The sequence below is a fragment of the Falco punctatus genome (assembly GCF_963210335.1).
Source record: "Falco punctatus genome assembly, chromosome: 13".
Classification (NCBI taxonomy): Eukaryota; Metazoa; Chordata; class Aves; order Falconiformes; family Falconidae; genus Falco; species Falco punctatus.
The window spans coordinates 13,646,289-13,671,642 of NC_137593.1; the positions used below are offsets into that span (position 1 = coordinate 13,646,289).

A 25,354-nucleotide genomic window follows, 5' to 3' on the forward strand; every position below is an offset into this window, starting at 1 on the left:
TCCAGATTATAAAATATAACTGAAAAGAGCTGTTTGCTGACATCTCAGTGCTCAGATTCCTGGCTGATATTTTCTAAACCACATATGCTTCTTCATGGACTTTTGTCTGTGTCGGTCAGCTAGATTCCTTGGATTGCTATTCTTGGGTATAAATCATCAGCATTGCAAAAGAAGATCCATTGACAAAGGGATTATGCAGGACTAAGAAAAAAAAGTTATTCTTGCTAAACCCCCTGTGATAGGCAGGGAGGTAGGAATTAAGTGTTAATTTCCTAATCTTGTATGAGGCACAAAGCACCTGGCCCTCAGCTAGCAAAATGGGGAAGAACAGAGTCAGCTTCTGAGTCAGCTACAGGGAAGGAGTTGGGAAGTCAATGAGTCTTTGAAGTTAAAGTTGTTGTGAGGACTGGGGCGTTGGGGCAGTTGCTGTGGTGGGAGATGAGGCTCCTGCTCAGAAGGGCAGGTAGCATCCATTTCATGTCTGAGAGGGGGCAGTACTCAGCCACAGTAGGGACCGTTCCTATTTTCCTTCTTGCTTACAGCCCTATCCTGAGACCAGGACTGCCCCAGCCACAGAATGTTTGCAAGAAACGGCTTTTCTTGACATCTCCAATATAGGCTAATGCTGCTGACAGCAGCTGCACAAACCAGTGAATTGCATCAAGAGGTGCCCCCACCTTTCACATCACGCAGAGCCCCTCTAGCTGAGTTAGGTGATCATTCCTCCTTCGGTGAGTGACTTGTCAGTACTTGTGTGTGAGGTGAAGTACCACAGATGCTTTCCAGACCAAGCCCTTGAAGGCCATAGAAAGAAAGAAGGGCTGCAAGTCCATATGTGGTCATTTTGGGTTTTTTGTTCCTTGCTTTTCCCCTGGTCCCACTATTTATTTTCTGCTTTCAAGCTTACAGGTGAAGGTTCTGGGAGCTGGATTGAGTGAGTGTATGTAGACTGGCTGACTCAAGGTGAGATTTTCTGTTCATGCTAGAAGCAAGTCTGAAAATGCAGACCCAGAGAAGCCCAGACCCTGTCCTCTGCAGTGCAACGCCACCACCTACCCAGAGCCTGCCCTGCGGTTTGGCAAACAGTTACCTTTTTGCACTGAGCTCATCACTGAGCTCATCCAGACAGTCTGCAGATAATCCGCTTGCAAGGTAGCCGTATGTATGGGCCATGGGCACATTATGGAAATGATGGCCTGACCACTCATACACCTGGCTGTCAAAAGCAGCATGGACAGAGACATTGTGTGACATGTTTTAGTAGACTGAGATCAGAGGAATCCAATGCTAATGCATCAGCTTTGCAAAGATACTTCTGATCATAAAAGTATTTAACAGTTGGCAGGTATTAGCCTGGGCTTCCCAATAAAGAGGGGTTTTAAAGCCTGTAAATTGTGTGCAGAAATGCATTGCATCTGAAGGGTAATGTGAAAGCAGAGCAGGACAGGGATGTCTGTGGTGGTGTTGCTTGGGACTGGGAGCTGGAAGCTTTAGTCCCACTCTTGGCTTCCACCTCACTGCACAGATTGCTTGGGAGAAAGCAACAGCCTTTCTGTTCCTCTGCCCCATCCACCACAGAGCATACTGAGACTTTTGGTGGCTCAAAAAGCACTTTTTAAAGTCCATAAATTGGCAGGTGCTGTTTAAAATACGATGATGCCTGAAAAGCTGAACAACTTTTTCATAGATGATATTGGATAACTTCAGTTATTGTGCGTGGCATGGAGGTCAACAAATATGAAATGAGGATATACTGCAGCATCCATTGCACGCTAGATTTGTCCTGTGCTGCCTGTTTGTAAATCCATTCACATGCCTGTGAGGTTTTTCTGCTAATAAATCAACATGGTCTGCTAGAATGTCTGAGGGAAAGCCCTTTAATTATTGCCTGTGGGTTATTAGCTTTAGCAAGAGTGACTGCCCAACCATAGGTGAGATGTGAGCAGCCATGATGTGGAGGTGACACCTGAGGTAGAGAAGAATTTGTGTTCTGCATGTTTAGGAGAAAGGACAGGATCCTTACAGTGACATGTGGAGGGTAAACCCAAGGAAAGCATCACTGTCTTTGCTTCAAATTAGTAGATGAATTGCATTCAGCACTTACTCATTACTCCAGCAGAAGCAGCTAACTCAGCAGCATATAGTGCCTGTGAGGAAACTGTGGGTTAATTTGGGTACCATAATTAACTATGCTGATAGGATGTAGCACACCATGTGGGCAAAAGCATGCTAAGCAGCTTGGTGCATTGCATTCCAGGGAATTCCTGTGTCTAGGATCACAGCAAGCTGTTCAATAGCCACGGACACATTCCTTTTCCTGACTTGCTGATGAGCTGTCACACCAGGTCGGAAGGCACGCTACAAGTAGCAAGTAGCAGATGGAGCCTGCTGCTCTGGCCTTTCATTGCACTGGGAGCTCCTGCGAGCTGAAAGCATCTGAGCTGAACACCAGCTTGAGGCACTCGTTGCAGATCTTGTAATATACCTCCCTTTTGGCTGGAGCACCAAACTCTTCAAGAAAGAGAGACCCTTCTCCTGGCAATAGGCTGTAATTTTTTCCTGGATTTGGTGCTGTTGGGGGGGTATGTGAAAGTACTCTCCCACGTACCTTTTCACTTACACAAAAGCGACAGAAAATGGGAAATGTATTCTGAATCACTACCAAGGAAATAAGAAAGATTAAATGTTAACAGCAAACTGTATTTTGCATGTCATTAGACCTCACTGATATAATCAAGCTGGTTTTATTCCACAGATGCTGGCTTTGGTCTGTAATAGAATGAACAGAACTCTTAATGAAGTACATACGAGGTACTGCTGAGGTAAGCATGTGCTTCTTGCTAAAGCCCAAGGTGGTGAATGTGGCATGGTAATTACAGCTTTGGGAGAGGTAAAGTTTTGAAGAATATGTAGTATCCAACTACAGTTAAGTAGCATGGTTCATTAGAGCTGGAGAGACAGTTTAATTCTGGTAAAGTCAGTCCACACATTCACAGCGGCTTCCAGATTCTGCTCATATACACTGCTGGAAACCTCAAACATCAGGATTTATTCTGAACTTACACTTTTGGGAACATAGTCCTTTGTTTTTGCAAATAAAGGTGGATAACATGATTTTAGATGAATGTATGTAGGAATCACTGATGGACTGTGATCCCTTCCTTCTGGACAGTGGCAGACATAATTCTGCAGTAGAAAAAGCCAGCTAGCACCTGCACTGACAGCCAGATGAGCCAAAAAGCTCTGCTCAAAACATCTCTTTGGGGTGAGTAGGTACAAATCAGTGGGTCTGGTCCAGTCCTATGAGGACAGCAGCCCACACATATCCATGAGGATGACCCAACTCTCATTCCCAGTTCTGGTCAAAAGGAAGGGTGCTATACCCAGGTGTTTAACGGGAGCTTTTTTTTCCATTGTAAACTTCACACGAACCATCAAGTAACAACAGCTTACAGCAAGGGAAATGTGCTGCCCCTTGGGCCTCTGCAGGAGGTGAGAAAGAAAAGAGCACATGCTTCTGTGCAACAGAAAACCTTTATTGGAATGATATCCAAAGGATCCAGGCTTCTGTGCCTGTCCTCCCCCAAACCTACTGTGTATGCTGATGGGACATGTTGAGGAGCAGTTCTGGCTCAGCAAGCCGAGGCAGCCCCGAGCCCTCCACGTTACACCCCGTCTGCCCTCCTGTCCCGACAGCAGGTGTGGGGTCATCACAGACCTGCTCGCAGGAGGTGACGGGAAACCCAGACACCACCATGAGCAACGTCTGCAGACGTGGGCAGAGGCCCAAGGCTCAGGGGAAGCGCGTTGGTGCGCGGTGCCTTGGGGGACCTGGTGAGCAGGTGAGGAGTGAGCAGTGGCAGCAGGCTGAACGGTGCACGCAGGGCAGCAAGGACAGTTGGGAAGCATCTTCCCAGTAGGTCACAGTAGCTGAAATATGGAAGGAACAGTGGAGAGTGGTAGTGGGCTACCAGCTCCTGTCACAGTCCCTGTTAGACTTGGCTGTGGTGTGGTCATGGAGGGTGGCATCCAACTTAGCAGCACGATGAGAGAACAGAACAAACTTTTAACACATTAATACCCAGCCAGGCGGTTTGGGGAAGGGCTCATCTTCATCCTCCAGTCCTGGTGAGCCTTCAGATGCAGTATTTCCAAAAGCAGGCTGGGAAGGGACACAAGAGAAGGATGTTAGCACCCAAAAATCCATTTTCCAGCTTCCTGCTCTAGCCCTGGAGTGGGTTTCAAAAGCTCTGTGTCTTGGGAGAGTTGAGGTGTGAAGCCAGCATCGTGGTTTCTGGGCAAATCTCAGTAAATAGCTTTTACTTCTTCTAACACTTTTAGAAGGTGTTTCTTTTAGCTGCTTATTGTGTAATTAAGGGGTCTCAAAGTTGTTTCCATGTTGCTTGATTTATAAGGGTTTGCTTTTCCTTTTGCACTGCTTCAGCAGTATCAGGAAGCAGCTTTTTCTTTCTTGACTACTGGCCAGCAGTTTTGCTGCCTCAGAGGTGTATGCAGGGTTTTTCACCTGTGGCTGCCTGGAAAAGCAGGATACTGACTTGGAGAGATCAGATCTGGTCCTTACAATTTTTTTTTTTAAACCTCACAATTATTTTTTTAAAACTCTCTCACTCTGCTTTAACTGTCCTCCAAACAAAATTGATCTCTGTGGGAACTTCTAGGAAGACTAGATTAGGGAAGGATGCACATTTTGGTGTTGGAAAAAATAGCTGTATCACCAGCATGCCCTGTTCTTTGAATCCTGTGTGGGTCTCCTATTGTCAAGTATGAGCAGAGATTTCTACCTGGTGTTTGAAAGCAGGATCTTGGGAGAAAGCTTCTACTGAATCTGCAGTGCTTATGCTGAAACACGAGCTCCTCCCAGGCTGGAAGGGCTTTAGATGAAAGTAAAGATTCTCTGCTTTATTTTCTGGCAGAATCTGATACAAACCTGGCAGTGGGAAGTAGTTTTATCTGCATTTGAACCTTCCAGATTGGTGGGGGCATTAATTAGATCAGGCGAATTAATGACAGCCTCCAGGGTTGCTTATAAATTGCAGACTGTCTATGGATCACCTAAGCACTTCAGCCAGCCTTGCACAAAGGGATTTTCCCTTGGCTGTCTGGCAGGTTGTCAGCTTGTGTGTGCACAGAGCCCGTGGGGTAAGGGCAGAACCAGCTTTTCTGTGTTTAGGCCAGATCTGTCATCAGTGACTTCTAGTTTACAGCTGCCACTGCTTCACGGAGGAATCCACTGGAAGTCAGTGTGAATGGTGTTGTCCGTGCGCTTGTCAGGAGCAGCCTTGCAGGATCACTGGTGCAATATGCTCCTGAGTCACTGGATACAGACAGGACAAAGCTTGGAGACCAACTGGGGGACCTACCAGATCTTAGTTCCCTGCATTCTTGGTTGATTTCCACATCCTTTTTAGCTGCTTTTCAGCAGTACAAACAAATGCTCCTTTTTTTCTCTGTAGGGAGGCAGTGACCTTGGCAGAGGGGAATGCATGCAGTCCACATGCCTCATTACGTGTTCAACACTAGCCTTGTGCCCAGAGCAAAGTGATGGGTGCACTGTGGGGATGTGTTCATGCAGAACTCACTCCCTCCAGGACAGGCACTCATTGCTCATAAAACCCTGTGTTCCCCTGTGAAAAGAGGGGTGTAATGCTGACTGCCTCCCTTGAGGTCCTGGGTGTGCAGACCCAGTGTATCTGCTCCGGCAGCAGACTGGGTTGGGTATGCAGTCCTTCTCACCAGCTGCTAAACCAGCCAGCCACTAACAGGCCAGGACTGCTAGAAAAGTTGCCAACCTGTTTTTCAGATTATTTGGGACTTGTTTACTGTCACTGTGTTGCAGAAAGCAAGCCCTGGAGATGAGACCTGGATGGGATGGCTGCAGGGCTTTAACCCAAAACCTACCGCGTTTTCTGGGCTGAGATGCTGAAAGACTTTCCAAGGCATAGGCCACCTCTGAGCCTTCCTCAGTTGAGAGCTGATCCTTCAACTTCTCCAGCTGTTTAAACACAAACACAGCAGTAAACCAATGCCCCAGCATGAGGAGCTCCACAGCATGCTGGCAAGTGCAGGGCAGCTCAGAGGAAGGAGGTACAGGCAGCCTGGCTGACAACATTGCTGGGGAGGACAGGGTCTTCCCTGGAGCAGGACCATTCCAGAAGGATCTGTCTTTAGAGCACTTACACCTCCTCACGTCCTCCCTGATCAAGCTGCTTGTTTGGTGGCAGCAGCGTGGGCTGCCAGAGCTCTCTGCTTCCCCACCACCCCAGGGTGCAAACCCCTGTGGAGAAGAGGCTGTGTAGGAAGGATATTGCACAAAGAGCCAAGTCGTTGCTGGGGCAGGAGGTCTCTATCCCCTGCAGCACAGAGCATCACTTCTCCGTTGCTCTGGGTTGTCCCTCCCCTCCCTTTCCCCCAGTTCTTGCTAACTTCCCTTGGTTATAGTGTGGAAGGTCCATGGTATTTCCCCTCCATCTGTAGCTGTTCTTTTCTAATAGACTGGGAACGCCTATGGCCATCATCTAGACTTCTGCTCTGGCACTGTTGCTTCCAGGAAGCCAGAGCCTTATGTCTTTCAGAGCTGGAGCAAGGGGCTGGGGTAGGAGCTGGCAGCCTCCAATCTGGCATGCTGTACGGTGATTTTTCTATCTGAAAAGTGCCAAGTGGAACCCAGCAGGACCTCCAGGATCCACAAACAGCTGGACCTGGCCTGAGAAAGAGGAAAAAGGGCTTCTGCTGCCTGTGGGGTTTGGGGCATAGAAGAAGCCATGTCAAGGTTGCTACACAGCTTTCCTTGTTCCTGGGCACGGGGTGTAGGATGGGGTTTCCCCTTGCTACCTGTGTGTGCTGTGCTCTGCTCAGCACAGCAGGGCTCTGACCCTGGCTGGAGCCTCCATACTGGTAAAGAGCCCAGACAGAAATCATTCTGGATTAGGTGTGCAGTGGCTATTCCTCTAACTCCAGCCCATTATCTAATGCAGCCAGCTGGTCCAATGCCTAGGAAGGCAACAAGACCTCCTCTTCTCCCTCCCTTTTCTTCCATGGACACTTCCTTTAGCATTTTTCTTTTTCCTGGCTTGGCCTTCACTGGCCTTTCACCAGTGGCAGAAGCAGGACCTGCCTCAGTTTCTATCGCACTGGCCTCTAGCCTTGCTTTCTTTTATCTTTTCCAGTGTATGCAGCTATTTAGCCCAGGTTCTGCTTTTCCCTTTGTGCTCACATTATAGCAGCAGAATGAAGAGCAGTGGGATGCAAAGATAGAAGAATAGGGCACAAAGACGGTATGCACAATTGTTTAGCTGTTCGCACAACAGCACACATATATGTGTCTGTGCATTTGCTCCTCACCTGTTCAAGCTCTTCAAATTTCTTTGCCAGCTCCCAGTCTGCAAGAAGGGAGAGAGTAACATCAGTATCTGCATTGCTTCTCACAGCTCAAATCAAAAACATTTTCTACATTTAACCTCTTCAAGGGCTGACAAGAAAAGACCTAGTTATCATTTAATTCTTATTAGTGATCTCCAAATCTATGGTAGCAGAACCAGTGACAGAAAAGTGGGCTTCCTCTGCTGAATTCTATGGGACTTTACCCTAATTCTCCATTACGAGGAAGGCTTCCTTATCATTAAGCAGGCTTTAAGGGAATTGGTCCAACAAGGTCACAGACTGTGTGATACCAGCTCAGGTGAACTGGTTTTGCTGCTTTTTAATTTTTAGCCTGATAATAGCAAATCTCTAATGCTGCCTTTTCTGTCACTGGCCATTTATATGAACTCCCATTGCTTCCTTTAAGACTTGTTTACCCCCACATCACCATACAGGCAGAAGTCAGAAGACACAGATTTAGCCCAGCATAACTTAGTGCTTTTTAAGTCAGCGAACGTTGGAGTTGGCAGAGTGGAGCAACAGGCAAAATAACGCAGCAGCAAGTGCAGGGATTCCACACCTCTACATGCTAGGGGAGCACGGGGACCAGCTGCACAGATCAGACTTAGAGATCTCAAGGTTGGGCAGTACTGTACTGGACTGTCACAAACCTGTGCAGGTGGATGAGTGAACTGCCCTGAGATATCCCACCCAGGGCAAGCGGAGGGTTAGGTGCCTACGAATGGGATCTAAAACCTCCAGCTGCATTGGGAAGGGCCTGAGCTAGCAACAGGGAAAGCTGCAGGAAGGGATGGGGGATTTAAATCTCATTCCTCTTGAGGACTGAGGTACCTTATTCCAGACTCAAAACGATGTCAAAGCCGGTTAATTTTTTAATAAGATAAATGAAACAATGGAAATCACAACAAAATAAGCTCAGTCAAAGCTGAGCGACTGGACTACAGCAATTCTTCTGGGAGGGGAACACAAAATAATCAGCTGGTTTCAAGTGCCAGTTTGGGAAAAAATGTGCTAAAATAAGCAGGAACAACTAGGAAAGAGCTAAAGAATGTCTCTGCTGGGTCCCCCAAGAAAGCCAAAAACCAGTCACGGAGCTGCCTCCTTTGTCTGCTCCCAACGTGGAAGCAGGAGTTGGTCTGCATCTCCAAGGGGATTTAAGACATAATTCCCCCTGATTTCAGATAAGACTTCAGCACAGAGACACATCACCAGACTTGGGCTTTTTTTTAAACATTTGAAACTGAGCAGGAGGGTGCCAAGAAAGAGCTGACTGCTTTCTCAGTTTCTCCTTCAAGAAGGAACAATTCCGTTGAAAAATCCTGAATATTTTCTGACAGATATTCATACAACAGAAAAAGCAGCAGTTCTTAAGTCCATTACATCAGGGGTTGGTTTGAGACATGGTCTGGGGATGAGGATGTGCTGTGAGTCAGGAGGTGGGGGCTCTGTTCCTGGCACTGCCAGCAATGACTTCAGGCAGATTCCTCCTAAGTGTGTCTTTTCATATCCGTAAGGTAGAGAAAGCCAGGTCTGCATATCTACAAGTGAAAAGTTCCATTTTTTATTTTTCTATGGTGATGATGGCGATTATTGTTCTATGCACTTTTACCTCTTTCAGAGATTCAAGTGCCTATTTTGCCGCAACTTTCCACAAACCATAAGCTTGGCCAATGATTGCTATGAATAGAAAATTAACAGCGGTCGAAATTTGGAACAGATTAACTCAGGCAGGGGGAAGGAAGTTAATTTATGGATGAAGCCTTGAGAAACTGCCTGCTGTAAATCCTCTGTCTGTGCTCTGCTCAGAGATTCATTATATTCAATTGTCTGGCGTAAAATGCAGCCTTTCCTCTAGGAGTAATAAGTGCAATAATCCATAAACCAATCATAAAAATGTTATTTCTTGAATGCATCCCCTTTGCAAGAAGAATGCCTTTGTTAGTATAAGGACTTGATTTATTTGTGTTTATTTACTTGTCCCAGGATTGTTTAACCACTGCCTCACTGCAGTAACAAGGGGCTGGGGAGGAGCACTGAGTGATTTTGACAAATGGATTTTCATAACAAAATTTTTGCTGGGCTCTGTTCTTGCCTGTTTTCACAGGGAAGGCAGCTTCCTGCTCCGAGACGACCGCATACAGCCCAAACCCTCCCCTGGCTGCAGCGGCCGTGGGAATAGCTGACCCCTGTGATCCATATGGCACTTGTGATAGCGGTGCCTAGTGTCATGGAAAGCCCAAGTTTCTCTTCAGCAGGTCTGAGTTTAGCCACATGCGGGTGGCTTTGAATTTGGTGTCTGTTCATAGAGCACAGGCAGGAAAAGCCTCAATGTGACCCGTCTTTGCCCCCTCTGCTGTGTGGGAAAAGGTTGTTGTCTCAACCTTTGCCAGCAGTAGCAGGGGTTTAAGCTAAGACAGGAGCTCCCACTACCCTTGTCCCAACCTACACCCGACCCCAGGGGATCTCAGCCATATGCTCTCTGCAAAATCTAGATGCTCTCGGTGTGCTCACAAGATGCTGCTGATTTTAGCATGCCTGCAAGACACGGAGCTCTCGCTCAATAGCACATGGGGCTGTATGGGGTGTGGGTGGAGAGGTGACTCCCAAGGCTGGCTCATGCTCCAGGCATAGTACACAAACATCTCAGGGATAGCAGGGGCACAGGGACTCGGCAGCGTCTCTTCTTGTTATTACTTTTGTACACACACGTGCTCCTTTGCCAGCTCAGTGTCAAGTGTCTGAGGATCTAGGGCGCATGTTTCTGGGAAGCTTCACATCACATTGCAAAAGCAGGTCCAGGAGCCCCATGATGGAGAACATCTGACATTAATCATGCGTTGGCACCATGCTGGGTGCTTCCACTTTCTGAGCAGCTGGTATTTCTGAGAAACCTGGGGAACAGGTTCCTTGCAGTCATGCAAACACAGATTCAGGAAGCTGAGATCTCCCATCCCCTTTGCTTACCAATATTTTCTGGCCTCCGCCATGCAAGCTTCTTATTAAGAAGCAGAGTCAGCAGTGTGTCCTCATGATTTGCGTCTTCTCTCTCCGGAAGCACTCGGTTCTCTGCAGCACATAAAATACACTTTTTTGATTTCTAATGACAAAAAGGATGGATCCTCCAGCCCCCAACATTAAAACAAAAATTAAGAAGGCTAAGAAGTGGAAGGAAAATATCTCCCGTCAGCATTTTTTCAGGGTGGAAGGAGCTTGGGGGAAGGCAATGATGTATGAGCACAGAATAAGAAGTCCAGGCAGCGATGGCTGGGTCTGAAGGGGTGCAGGACGGGGGAGCCCTCCCTGCCAGCTCTGGGCTGCTGGCCAGTCCTGCTGCAGCCTCATCAGCAAGGCTGGCTGCAGAGAGCTGGAGACGTCACCTTGCTTTAGACAGCCCTGACCTCTTCTGCAAGGCGGATGTAGCAGATGCCTCGGCAAAGCCAGGCAGCAACCCGCGAGATCCTTGCTTCTCAAAACTGCAGGTGTCCCCCCCCGGTCGCACCTTGCCAGGGCTGACAGAGGTGGGAACTCACCCCTCAGGAGGGCTGGTGTGTGTGTGCCGTGCCGAGCAGCCCTCAGCCCCGCAGTCTGCTCTGGCGCTCGCTCAGCCCTGGGGCTGCTCCGACTGCCAGGGGTATTAAAGGATTCCTCTGAACAGAACCAGCGTGTGGAGGAGTTTGAAGTGAGCCTCTTTCTCCTCGAGGAAACCTCTTACAGTAGCTGTAGACCATGCAGAATTTTTTTGTTTTCCAGGAAAAACCTCCCCAGGCTGCTGTCCTGAAGCAATTTGGCCTTCTCTATGAGGCCCCTTCAGGGAGCTTTCTCAGTGGTTTTGTTTTGCTTTAGCGGTTGTGGCTATGCCCTCAAATGAATGCTTGTGGAGGTCAAGGGTTCAGCAGAAACCAGCGGACATAAGGGATGGGACTAAGCAGAGCCCTGACAGCTCTGAGACCCTCCCAGCTCTGCTGAACAGATTTCCAGAATCATCTGAAACTTGAATGTTGGATTCATTTTTGAGAATGACAGAATGGGAGCTAGACTTTACAGAGAGAATGCCCATTCCCCAAAATCTTTGCTCTGAACACCCCTGCCCCACACCCAGACTCTACAAAGCCCCGGAAGATGCCTACAAAATCCATGGAAAATACTAAGAAATTATACAGAAAGGCTTATTTTCTCTTCTTCCAAGATCTTTAGGACTTTCACTCACTCCCTTCAAGGAGGTGAGAAAGGGGAAAATGTTCTCATTTAGCCATCAGCCCTACATAGCTGCGGTGGAATGAATGCAATTATTTTCGATACACACAAGACAAAACATTGTACCAGATGAGCCTTAAGGATGCTCAAGAGTATGTGGGAATCAGCTCCATTAGCTAAAGTCACATAAATCTGCAGAAGCAGAGGGGCCCTGGCCAAAGCGATGCTCCAAGTATTTGGCCAGACTCAACGCTGCCTCACCCTGCGGCTGGAGCTGCTGGTCCTGATTGTGATCTCTGGAAGTAAACCCGAGGGAGTCAGCAGAGCTACGCTCTGTGTGAAACTTGCAGTTAGCATGGAGTGCTATAAACCTTGTTCCTAGGTCTGAGAGACAGTTATGATTTTAAAATAGCTACTTTTAGTCATTTGGGGGATTTGCTACAGAAAAAAAACCCTATAAACACTCCAATAAAACTAAACAGAAGCAATATTTAGATAGAGTGGCCTCAGGAATGTTTTGGTTGTCATTACAAAAATAAATAGTTGATATAAGAGGAAAAATAATTTGAAAAGCAATGTTATTTTCAAGCCTATATTTAGCTGCTCTTTTTTTTCCACTGCCAAGTCTCTTTAAGGAAGAAGATTAATGATTGACATTTCCCTGCAGTGTAAGTTCAAGCTAAGATTAATTTAAATTATGGAGAAGAACATATATAAAGAAGTTTTGTGGGTAAGAAAAGTTCAGCAGCACCCTACTACTGACATTTACAAACTGTCAAATCTCATATGGTACATACTAGAATTGCTACTCTCTGGTATTTTAATGTTTTTCTTTGGAAATTTTCTTTTGAGAGAGAAAGAGCTACCCTTACCAGATTTCACCAGATCTGATATTTTTACTGATTAGCAGAATGTGTCATACGACTAGCTGCAGACCAGAAGGACAGCTTTAGCTCATGCTAATATGCACAAGTCTCCGGATAGCACCCCTGTTAATTGATTGTTTCGGGTAGCTCAAGGTTCATTTTATTTTCTTTCACAGACATGCGAGTGTCGCATTGGCCATGACAAGCAGCAAAGCAAAGCAAAAAGAGAACCACCTACCTGTGTCATCTAGTCTGTGTGCCAGCTTACCTTGTAGTAAAAAAGGCTCTCCATGTGTAGACGGGACGTACACAGTTATGGTCAAGATGGTTAGCATTCCAAGGAACAGTGGGACAGACCCCATCTTCTCCGTGTTCCCACCACCCAAAAGCATGCTTCCTTCAGGCACGGTGGAGGACTTCAATGCAACCCAGTGCCAGATGAGCTCACTTTTAAGAGGCAGTGGATGTGCCGTGTTTGCAAATGGCCTTTGGAGGAGGGGAGAAAAATATCTCTTGAGATATAATTCAACCTGTCAATATGATTCACTCCTTTGGGAGTGGACAGAACAACCCAGTAACAGATGTCAGATGGAACCTGTTCAATATATCTCATATCAGACTGATCTAATGAATTCTGATGTTTCCTCAGGCATGCACCATCCATGCATGTTGATATACATTCCATACGTACATACATTAAAAATATTTGGGGGGGGCTGCTGCTTTAATGGAGTTCAGACATGAGGACTCCCACATTAGCAAGGAAGATTTGTCTAATGTACACGTTGCCATATGTCATCGGTTTGGACAGAATCAGGTTAATGGGTTTTTGTAATTCATCATCTTACTTCCTAGTGCCTATATTAATTAATGCGAGATATAATGAGTGCTGAAGTGGTGGGAAACAGAGGGGGAGAGCTATTTTCATTTAAATGATTGGAGGATGTTGAGAGTGTCTCGCTCACCATGACTTATGGCTTTGTCAACGGGAAAGGCATCACACCCTATTTTGGGATTATGTCTGAGTGGGGGAGTGCGGATTTGGCAGCAGATATGGAATACATCAAGGATGGGCAACTGTCTTCGTTTTTTTCTTGGGGAATAAAAGAAGTGGAAGGTCAGATGCTGGCTCTGGCTGCACAGACATTTTTTATTAGAGCAAAGTATTGAGACACATTGCACATATTGCATGTCTTCTCAGGTCATGACTACATCTCAGTTTGGCTTCTACTTGTCGTCTGTCCATCATTCTTGATCAGAGACCTGCTACTCGTTTTCTATTACCACCTTATCAAGAAAGATGTTGTGATAGTAACAGCACTAAACTTTGTTGTTCACTTCTGCTTCTTCTACAGAACTGAATGATCTGTACTTATTCTGGTTTAACCCCAGACAGCAACTACGCCCCACGCAGCCGGTCGCTCGCTCCCCCCACAGTGGGATGGGGGAGAGAATCAGGCCACTCTCTGACTTGTACATACGCTCCTAGTGACTCACTTCATGTGCTTTTTTGACACCACATCATGCCAGATTACCCAAAATAGCTTCATCTGATGGTACCTGCACTTCATCTTAGCTAGAAGGCACTATCATTTCCATGTTTGGGCTTTTGGCTTCTGGTCTCCAGCTCTCCTTACAAGTTTCTGTGTGCTTTGAATATTTATAGAATGACTAGCCTTTTAATATCGCTTTTAACATTTACTTTTTTTTCCTAAAAAACAGAGGGGGAGAGGCTCAGATTCTTTGCAAGAAGTACCTATGAAAATGAGTGTGATTCCATTAAGGAATACTCCTCCACTGAGGAGGAAAATCACTGAATTTTCCCTGTAGATATTACACATACAAATAAACCAAACTTGCCTTTTTCCCCAGTCTGGTGAACCAGTGATCAACCAGCAGAAGTACTCCCCTTCTTCACAAAGTTCTGTTTGGACTGAAGGACACCTGTGCTCTACTGGGAACACTTCTCCAGTCGTCTCTGTCTCCCTAAAGATGCCTGTTTCAAATTGGTCAGAGGTGAGCAGCCCCCATGAAGCAGAGGCCATAACCTGATGAGCACCACCTTGCACAGGAGTCCAGGGTGGGCAATAGTAGCTCTGACTCAAAACTATATTCTTAAAGAAAGGTCAGGTCCATTTTTACTTGGTATTAAATGACTTTCCAGACCCCTACCAGTCTGTCTTGAGATCTGCTGTGAGATTGGCTTTGCCTTGATATAGAAGGTGGGTTTCTCCATCTCATCTAAGTTTATGCAGAAGCCACAGGTCTCACGACTGTTTTTTCCTACCCTTGGCTATAAGGCACGACAGGCTGTTGGCCGGCTTTTTCAGGAAGATGGGCTATTCCCTGGGATTTCCTCTTTCACTGTGGAATTCTGGGTCACTGCAACTGTTCAGCCCCCAAAGCAACTCATGTATAGTGTGCCAGTCCTTTCAAATGAGGGCCCTGGTGAAGGTAACAGACTGCCATTCTATATTTACGTACTAGAAGGGAGATTACTGGATCTTGTGAGGGATGGATGCTCTCAGCAGATGGGTGGGTGAATAGATGCCTGACAGCTGCTGCCAGCGGCTACTGGTCTTTATGCATTTATTGCAGTTACGAGATGGCTGATTTGCAGCGTTGGGCTTCTGTAAGACTCCCACCTGGGAAATTCCTTTGCTTTTAGCCTGTTTGTCCAGGTGCTGGAAATGCTATTACATTTTATTGTTCTTATGTATATTATTCTCAATAGGAAAACAACATACTCTCCATATTCTCCCCGTTACTTTACTCAGTGATAACGTCTTCTATGTCATCCACTGAGCACTTGTGTCTAGAGCTCAAGGATAGTGAGAACATGAAGATATGAGCTCTACCTCCTGTGGTCCTAGTCTGTCTAAGCCTCTTCATGTAGAAGTATCCATTTTTGTAAAGCTATGCAGACTTCAGGTAATCAAACTGGAAAATTGACAGGGGTGGACAAAGTCAACCAGTCCACAGAGCAGAAATGGAGAAGACTTGGCCCAAGCAGATGCCATTAAGCTCAGCTGCTCCAGTTCTGGGTATGAGAGAGAGGAGTACATGCGTTGGGGTCCTGAGGGTGTTAACAGTCTGAAACAGCTTCAGCTGGGGTCTCCACCACCCTTTCTGCCCATAGGCTGAGGAGCCCCATTTAGACTCAGCCCTGGGCTCTTTCTGGTTTTGCCTGAGCTGTGTTGGAGGAACGCAGGTCTGCAGCTCAGTGGTGTCTGCCTGCCTATGGCCCCTTCTGATCTAGACCCAGACCTACAGGTTGACTTCCCTGCCTGACCTCAGACATGTTCTATCAGTGTGGACCTGTCTGGTGGCCACTGGGCTGTGTTTGATCCTGACTGCTATCATCAGGCCTGATTCTGACTAGTGGATTGACTTTCAGCTTGATCCTGGATCTGCCTTGTCTTTGTGGGCTTCCCTGATCACTGGGACCCTTGACTGAAGAAGGCTGCTGTCTCTGGGTCTGCCTTGCTTGCACCTCTTGGGATGGATCCCTGAACTGCTGACAGCATTGCTGCACTTGGCTCCCTGTTCCCTAGGGAGTGGCTGGCCCTTGCTGTTCTCGGACATCATGTTCCTCAAAATGTTCAGCTTCCTTCTGTGCAGAGACTCCTCTGTCAGGAGGAGTTAGCTCTGTTAGCCCTAATGAAGCTAGGGCTGCCTCCAGAAGAGATGCAGTCCCCAAATAACCTAACCTTCGTTTAACCCCAAAGCAGTAACCCTTGCAGTTTCAGAGGAAGCCTTAGACAAGGGGAATTCAGTGTGGGTTTTGAGTGACTTGTACGATGCAGGAGGCAGTACATAGCTGCTGAAAGCAGAGGAACATGAAAGGGCTACTCTCCAGAGCCAGCTTGGAGTGGCAGGTTTCCAGACCACTTTGTATGCTGTACATCTGGGATTTGGAGAGAGAGAGGATATTCTTTTATTTTCCAGAGCTTCCTGAGAACACATGAAAACATCAAGTATTTCAGGTGAGTCTCAACAACATCCATGAGTTTTGCTGTGGTCTTATGGTCTCCACTTAACCATAGTATGCTTAGTCCCAAAGCGAACAACCTGCTGTGGGAGGACCTGTCAGGGAAGAGCCTTTACTTCAGAATGGGAGAAAAGGCATATGAACTGTTCTGCAACCTCCTCACCAAGGATGGGACTTGGCTGCAGCCAGGTAGTCTCAGGTGGCAGAGACAGGTACTGCCCAGCACATATGCGGAGACTCATGGACTACTGTTTTCTTGCCTAGAGTGTTTCTAAGAGTAAGATGAGGGTGGGGAATAACAAATACATTTGGAAATGAGGAGGGGTCATCTCTTATAGAGGGAAAGACAGAGTGGAGGCTTGACAGCCCCAACAAAGCAGGGGAAGAAAGATGGTGAGCTTTTAGCAGGCAAGAAAGGGGAGCTGCCCTCACATGCAGGAGTGAAGTGTGCTTCATACGCAGTGTCGGAAAGGCAGGAGTAATTTATTCCTCACCCTGGGCAGTGATTTAGTGTTCCTCCCCAGCCCCCCATGTGCTTCTCACTCCTGCCTATTCACATGCCAAACAAACTGTTTCTATCTTCTGTGGCCAAATCCTTTCTCTCTTCCATAGTGTCTGCCTTTCTTGTCTGTATCACCATTGTAGACTTGACACCGTTTGTCTCTGCTGTCTACATCCTATTGCATTTATCTGCTCCTCTGTGTCTCCAACTATGATTCACCAGGTATGAATCAGAGTAGAAGGTACTGAAAACTACCCTGTCCTCTTCAGTCTTGATCCCGTACACATTTAATATCTAATTTTGCCTCTGCCTGTGCCACTCCTACCCTGTGGTGAACTTGAGAGAACAAAACCCATTCCAGTCCCATTATTTAAAGCACCACTGGAAGGCGCTCGGATACCCTGCTGATGTGTAGTGCAAAGTCCCTGACAGAGCAGCTTGACTGCAGAAAGGAACTAAAATATTGTGCACAAGCCAGGAGAGCAGCCCTCCCTTGCAGCTCCCTGAGAGGAGGGACTGCATAATGAGGGGGGGAGGTATAGTTATAAAAATGAGATTCTCAGTTCCTTAGGGCACTGTTAAAAACAGTCAATATTTATGAAGCTTTTAGTCTGACTCATGCAATTTGTTCCCCCTTCTACGTGCTTGTCTTTGGGACTCAGTTTGGCCTGTTACTGCCATAAAATTAGATGCTATGGTTTAACTGTATCCTTGCTCTGAGAAAGGGAAAGGTCCAAGGCAGAGTGTAAAGCAGCTCAAGTTGCCACCTCACTGCAGGCAGCCAAGGGAGTGCATGCAGAAGGAAGCACCACCAGCTTCCATCAGATGGGCATCGTAGTAAAGCGGTCCTAGTGGTTAAGGCAGTTAAGGATGAGGAGTGCAGCTGGGCTGCCTGCCTGGCTTTCACATCTACTCTGGGGGCTGTCAGAAAACCATTCAACTTCTCAGAGAACAGCTCCAAAGCATCTTCCTGGAGTGAGAGGCTGGAAGAGTAGTGCAGGAATGTGAAAGCATTGGATGTGGGAGGAGGCAGCCCATATAAGAAAGCAGGGAGCAGAGGCAGTTGTGGTACCATTCTCGCCTCTGCCTCTTAATTCTGAGCTGGAGCACCTCCTCCAGACTCAGTCTCCCATCCCTACTGACTGGGGTTAGTTGGCTGAGGTGCCTGGTGAGGAGATGAAGGTAATGTAGAAACCTTTTATGCTTTGAAATGTGCTGTGACCTGCTGGTCTCAAAGTAATTTCCAGTGATGCTCTTGAATGATGAATATTGGTGTGGCTGTGTAGGGACTAATGTGACCCCTGTGCCAGGCAGTGTCTTGAAGAGGTACAATCTGGAACAACCTGGTTAAACTGTTGGATTTACCCTGAGCTTGATCCCTCTCTGTTCTGACTCACCTTCTGCAAACTCTGAGTCCATCCTGAATGATGACTGAGAGCAGTACCCCTGAACTTGGCAAGGACACAGAGTGATGAGTAAGTGATGCTGTGACATGTCTTTGCAAAACTAGTGTCACCTAGAGAAGCTAGTCCCCCGGTAAAGGCAGTGGAACTAGAAAGGCTGAGAGCAATTTGGAGCAGGAGCCTGCCTGGTTTTTTTGAGAACCTCTTCCCTCGCTGTCATTTACAGCACATCAGAGAACAGCCGCTTGTGGAAATGTCAGCTGAGGTGATAAAGCAGTACATGACCAACAAAAGGTAATTTCTAGAGCTGGGACTTGGCCTCCAAGCCCATCACCCCACCAGTAGTGGCAGACCTCAGCTCATTCTTTCTCGAAGATGGAAGTCATTGGTCATTCTCACCTATCCTGTGAGCGCAAAAAGCCAGGAGAACCCAAAGTGGTAGCAGCTTCTATATTTTCTGATGGAGCTTGCCACTCTCTGAACGGAGGAGGGAAAATAAGAGGAACCAAGGATGAGATGTGTTATCTCTGCTGAGTAGCAGCAGGCTGTGCTGGGCTGCCTGACCTTGTCCCCAGGGAGCTGATGCACCCCCCCAGTGAGGTGGAGACCCTAGCTTGGCTGCCAAAAAGACACACGTGCATATTAGTATGGCACTCGGGATACGCTAATTAGCTTGGCTTCTGGGTGAAATTGCCAGGGTAGCTGGGCTGGTTCTGGCACAGCTTCTGCAGAGCTATAGCACACAGGGCACTGCCTGCCTGCATGGAGTTACATATTTGGAAAGCCCTGGTTCCTCAGCAGTTCCAAGGGTGCTGGTGGTGAGGCACTGTGTCCTCCAGACCACACTGCAGCCACCAGCTGGTAAAATTTGCTGGCTGCTGTACAGGCTGATGTGGACTTGGCAGCTCCCAGTGTGACCACAGCAGAATGAGCTGCCTCTTGATTTTTCTTGTTGCAGATGTTGGACTGAAGAGGCTCAGTGGTGCCTGTATCAAGGACCTCTGCAAGGATCCTTTGGTGTGGTCAGCAACCAACATGTGAATGAATGTGTGCATCCATCTGCCTCTGAATGTTTCCCCTGAATTTTGCACACTTCATTCTACTCCAGTCAGCCACCCTCAGTAAGTCTGAATTGAATGTAGCTTCTACATGTACTACTTTGTGTAATATGGCTGTATAGATGAGGCTGGGTGATTTCCTGCTAAAAATGCTGGGTGAGGCACTTTTAGAGTTGTGGAGGTCAACCCTGTTTGCTAACAGTACCAACTTTCACACTGTTCTTCCCCTTTCATGCTCTTCATCCTCTCAGTTCCCATCACCTGGTCTTTTGGTTTATTGAGAAATGTTACCCATCTTTTAGAAAACTGTCGCTACAGGTCACTCGGGGGAGGGCTTAGAAGGTATACAGGTCTATTCTGTTCTAAGGAAACCTGCACAGACAACTATAATTCTTGCATTTCAGAGAGCTTGTCGTCTTACCTAGATTTTTTTTTGCATCCAGGGCTGCTGAGACTCTGTAATAGCATGCTGCACATGCAAAATAGTTTTTTTGGTGAGCCAACACCAATGCGTTGTGGATGTAAACTTGCATATAAAAATCGAGTTGAAATGAGGGATCCAGCTGAGACTGTAGGGCATATTAATCCCTTACCTTTTGGCCTGCTTTCCACCCTGCAGCTTGGGAAACAAGGGTGACAGAGGTGATAACACGTAATTTTTTTTAGTTAGTTATTGTTAAAATTCAGAAAATGATGAGCAGGTGGAAATCAAACGAGGTGATTTTTAGGTAGATCTAGAAATTTTTTGGAGCAGAATATAGGAAACTCCCTGCTAGGTAAGAACTGCACTTACTTCAGCCCCCACCAAACTCCCTCCAAAAATGTGTTGAAGTTTCATCCAGGCAGTAGCAACTGCAAATAGCAAGAACCAGCCAAGGTGCTTCACATTTGTTAGGCTTCTTATGCCTCCATTGTGTGGGCTTGCAGGCAGCTCCTTGCAGAGCGCTAGGTGAACAACATTTTGTTCTGGTGAGCTCTGTTCTTCTGACTTACAAGACTAAGGAAAGATGCATGGTGGACGAGGGAAGAAAAAAGTAGCAAATGCACCACTTCTAGTATTACTTCTCACTTTCATTGGTAAAGGAGATTTTTTGGAAGGCATTTGGTGTCTTTTGCTGATGTGAAACTTAACACTGTTTCACTTGGGGGGGAAATCACAAAAACTACAACCCTTGCAAATGTATATGTAAAATTGTGGGCAGAGATGCAGAGCTAATTTGCACTTTGCCGTTTCCAGGGTAGCCTATACAAGTATCTGATCTGTGCATGTAACTGAGCTGTGAGCAGCATCATACCTGACTTCAGACTGCATAGGTTCTCTCTCCAACTTGAAAGTCAACGAAAACCCTTGTTCTGTAAATGCATGGCTCATGATTTTCTGAGCGCCCCTCATTATGTTACATGTAAGCACAAGTTTATTCTCCTCTTTGTTCATTATTTGCAGTCACCCCATTCATTACCCCTGGTGTGCTTTGTAATACCTTAATCCTTGCAGGCTCCTGCTCTCCTTGTTCTTCAGGGAGTCTGAATTTCCACAGGCGCCATTCAGCTACCTACGGAAATTGCACACCTGCTTCTTGGTGCTCTTTGCCAATGCTGTAATGTTTGCTTCCTCTCAATGGCCCCTTCTGGCACAGGACTTCAAATCTCTTTTTGGGTGTCTTAGCTTAGAAATGTAGGGAGGTTAATGACTGAACTGTTGTTTGTTGGGTTGTTTTACTGCAAGTTTTTTCCCTGCATCCCTACATCACCTGTTCCCTGGGATACCCTGCAGCATCCCATGGGGTTAGGGGCAGATACTACCTGAGACCCCAAACTTTGATTTTTATTTATTGTAGGGAGAAAACAGGAGACTCTCATCCTTTAGGCTTCCTGGAAATAGAAAGGAGCCCTGTGTTGGTTTTTATACTAGGAATTTGAATTTGGGAAGAAAACCAAAAGTGCATGTCTCCAGCTCAGGTGAGAAGGAAGGTCACTCCCCTGGCATCAGTCACCACTGACCCACAGGTTTTGGACATGAGTTTGCACAGCACCTGGTATCACGAGTCACTTAGAACCATTTCCCCCCCCCCCCCCATCCCTTTACACTGACCATTAACTGAAGCACACGTTCCTGCCTGTAAGATCATTATGCTCTGTGTCTTCCCACAGCAGCCTCATCAGTTGGAAGTTAGCCTTGCCATCATTAAGGAAACTTTAACAAAGACTGTTCTGTTGAAAGTGAACATCTTGATGAAGCCTAATTTATTTCACAGTTGTTGTTATCCTGTTGACCTAAAATGACAGCAGGAGACTTGGAGAGGTGCCCAGTTTATTTAAGAAGCAAATACAAAATTGTCTCTCCCTGCCTGCAGAAAGAGCTTAGAGGCATAAGGGACTCCTAACTTCTGGTCCCAGTGCTCTGCCTGGCAGCTCCTGCACCTAAAAGCTTACTGTGTTTTTTCTGAAGGCCAGTCCAGATCATGTTGTGTTAATTTGTTTTAAGAGTTCCAGCCTCTGCTTTGCACATCTTTACAGAAGTGTTTTCAGTGCTGTGAGAACAGGGAAAGTGGTGTGTGGTGCAGCAGCGTGACAATCTGGGTACCCTCCAGGAGTGCCATGTTTCTGGGGGCAGCATCAAATGCCTGGGTGCAAGTAGGTAAAATGCCCAGTCCTGGGGTTTAAGACTTGTGTGGTGGCACAGTCCCAGCTGTGGTGCCATTTCTGAGCCCCTGCCTACAGCTGTCTGCTGGAGAACACCCCTCACCGATCATGGTGTGCCTGGTACGTGGGGTCTGCTGTGGAGAGTATCTGCTGGAGAGCACAGAGCCAAACAAGGTGCAGGATGCAAGGACATGTGTCCAGGGTCACAGGTTGCAGCAAGAAGTCCATCTGGATATAAGATGAAAAATCATAATGAGCAAAGAACGGAACAAGAGCTCAGGGAGGTGCTGTGATCTCTAGCCTTCAAGATTTTCTGAACTCACCTGGGCAAGGCACTGAGCAACTTCATCAGATTTTGAAGCCTGTCCAGCTTTGAGCAGGGGGTTGGACTACAGCCCTGCAAATTCCTCCCTGACTGACATTAGTCCATGAAAGAAAAGTAAAGGTGTGGGTTGTATACTTCAGCTCAAATTCTACATCAGCTTCCCAGTGATTAGTCTTCCCAGCTTTATTGAGATTCATCAGCCACTGCAACACATACCATTTGTCAAGTTAGATGCTGTAGAATTTGCACGGGAAAAGCTGATGTCAGTCTAGCAAGACAGGCAAACACCTTCCATACCCTTTGTCCAGAAGCACCAGCTTTTAGACACAAGTGAGAGGTGGGAGGGTGATTTGAGGTCTATGACAATAAGGAGCCCTTTGAGACCATAAGATGTGATGCTGCTGCAGTGTTGGCATTAAATCAGTAACTGCCTGGATCCTGTTTATTTCCTTCTCATCCCCTGTCCTGCTGTGGTCATTTTTGGTCTTTGAAGCATTCTATAATCTTCAAGTGGTTCATGCCATCTTCCAATCTCTGATTTCATCTGACTTAATCTCAAAAATCAAGCTGAGAGGGAAGTCCAACATCAGGAACACAAAGGAAATACTTTTGTGTGTAGGACCTTGCCTTAAGGAACAGTGTTGACAAATGTTGTTCACTGGTTTTGCTTGCATTACCCTTCCCGGGAGCCTGTTCGCCCCTTTCTGTGCTCTGACAGCTAGAGATCTCTTTATTTCCAGCACCAAGAAAATAATGTCCCTTATGTAGTCTCCCTGTAGTTTCCTTGGGTCCTAGCAGAGACCACCATCCCACTGCTATCACTGAGCTTCAGCAGATCTTGCAAGAACAAATGCATTTGCATGATTGAGGGAGCCACATAGTCTGTGTAGTAGAAACTTGAACCCAGGAACCTCAGGAACTACTCTGCTGGGACCCTGAGCATCAGGTACCAGATCTTGCTTTAGTGAAGCTACACATAGCCAGGAGCACAGTGCTCTTAACAGCTGCCAAAGCCACATCAGTCCAACACGGTATCTCTTGAGTGCAGTGCAGATTATGACTAATGTATATTGCTGGGGTTGGCCCTGGCCAGACAGTGTGATACAAATTCATTACTGAAGACTAGAGCGAAGAGCTGTGGGGATGGAGTAAAACACAGAATCACTGGGATGGACAGCTTACGAGTCGTATTCATAAATGTAGGGTCATAAAGGGGGCTCTGTTGCATTAAAGCTGTTGCATAAATGTGAATGCTTCAGGCTTTCAGCTTCTGCTGCTTTGTATTGAATGCCTTATGCTGACAGAAGGGCAGGAGAAAACCATACTTCAGTTTTGGAAAGCTGTGACCTCTGTCAAATGAGTATGTTCTGTGCCACTTCTCCTGTATGTTCCTGGTTGCTTACCCCCTTCTTTTGTCCTCCCTTTTGTCCAATAATAAATGCTTACTCGGTGATCAAAAAGCTTGATTGGTAAAAGGTGAAGGATGTCCAGAGGAATATACTGAGTTCAGAAAATCTCAAATTTAGGAGAATCTAGAAATGGATTTGTAGACCCTCCATTAGCATGGGGCTGTTGCAAATACCCCCTGTGGTTACAAGCAGCCCAGTTGTATGGCTTGTATGAATGGCAGGGGGATTACAGGGGGGAGCTGGGCAGAACTGGGACTGTGACGAGACAATTGGTGTGAGCTGCCCCTTGGAGGAACAAGACCCTGTGACTAATCCCAAACTGTATGATCATATGGAGTTCCTGGGAAGAGGGTGTCATCCTGCGTGTCACTCACCTCCCAGTAAATTAATACAACAGCCTCCTAGGTGGAAGACTTACCAGCTCTCAGCATATGCCAGCACATAGCAGAGGTGTGCTAGGTATGAGAAGGAATCACAAATATAGACAATTTAGTGATTTTTCCTGTGGAGAAGGCTAAGCGATTGAAGGAATGGTAAAGGCAGTCAGATTAAAGACAGTCTATGCATATCTGCTTTGCGGATGATGAAGCACTGTTTGAAAGAGGTGGAACTAAGGACAGCGTTCCTGAGTTTCAGAAAACAGACTTGAAAAACTCTGGAGTAGCATAAGGCTAACCTTTTGAAAATCAACACTTTTTTTTTTTCAGTTTCTTTAATGGTTTTACTTTTTAATAAATTGAAATATTATACCTTTTGCCATTTTTTTCTGAGGTCTGACATCCCACTACTTCTCCCTCTCAGGTCCCGCCCCAGTTGCCCAGGGCACAGAGCTCCTGGAGGCTGTCGGAGATGGGGAGCAGGAGATGGGCTCAGTCTCCCTCTCACCCCTGCATCCTCTTACTTGCCAGTGGCACAGGGGCCATAGGACATTAGAATAGAAGCTGGAGGCCACTCATTTCAAATGTGGCAGTACTGACTTAATCTGCTGCTTGTGTACTCCTGAGATACACCCTTATGTATGATCCAAACACTGAACAGTTGACATGAGTGAGTAGTTGTGCTGAGCACAGCCCAGAGAGGCTTAGACACCCCTAAATCCTCTTCCTCTTATCTCCTCCCTCTTTGCCCAGAGGACATCATCTCATGCTGTTTGCTGCTGGCAAGCAACGGTGCGTGGCAGCCGCGAGTGCCACCGGCCCTGCTGGAGGCTGGTACGGGGCAGAGCGCTGGTGGGGTTCAAGGGCCCCTCGAGGAGCCCCTCGGCCGGGGGTCCTGGGCCCGCAGTGCCCTCGGGGTGCACCCGTCCCGGCAGGTCAGCCCCTCGCCCCCCTCCCTGCGGGACCAGCCGTGCCGGGGCTGCGGCACCCGCCTTTGGGGCTCGACCTGGGCACGTTTTCGCTTCCCAGCTCGGCGGGACACAGGCCAGCACTGGGGTGGGATGGGGAAGGAGGGGCTGAGGCACCGGGCCCGGCACGGGAAAGCGCCGGGGCACCCCAGCTGTCCGAGCGGCTTGGAACGCCGCCCCGGCGGTGGCAGGGGACCCCTCCATCCCACCCGCGCCC

At 47.2% G+C, this 25,354-nt stretch overlaps 1 protein-coding gene across 3 annotated transcripts; it reads right to left on the reverse strand.

The window, feature by feature from the left end:
* Positions 1-108: 108 nt before the first annotated feature.
* Positions 109-25,354, reverse strand: UTS2B (urotensin 2B). Of its 3 annotated transcripts, XM_080410571.1 has the most exons (5): positions 12,730-25,354; positions 10,366-10,467; positions 7,363-7,400; positions 5,920-6,013; positions 109-4,162 (listed from the first exon to the last, which is right to left on the reverse strand). In XM_080410571.1, the coding sequence occupies exons 1-5, from the start codon at positions 12,851-12,853 to the stop codon at positions 4,137-4,139; spliced, it is 384 nt and encodes a 127-aa protein (XP_080266697.1). In that variant the 5' UTR covers positions 12,854-25,354; the 3' UTR covers positions 109-4,136. The 3 variants fall into 3 exon arrangements, 2 of the variants coding, with proteins under 2 accessions (XP_080266697.1, XP_080266698.1); XR_013931851.1 differs by having other exon boundaries at positions 5,920-7,400; XM_080410572.1 differs by having other exon boundaries at positions 109-6,013; positions 12,700-25,354.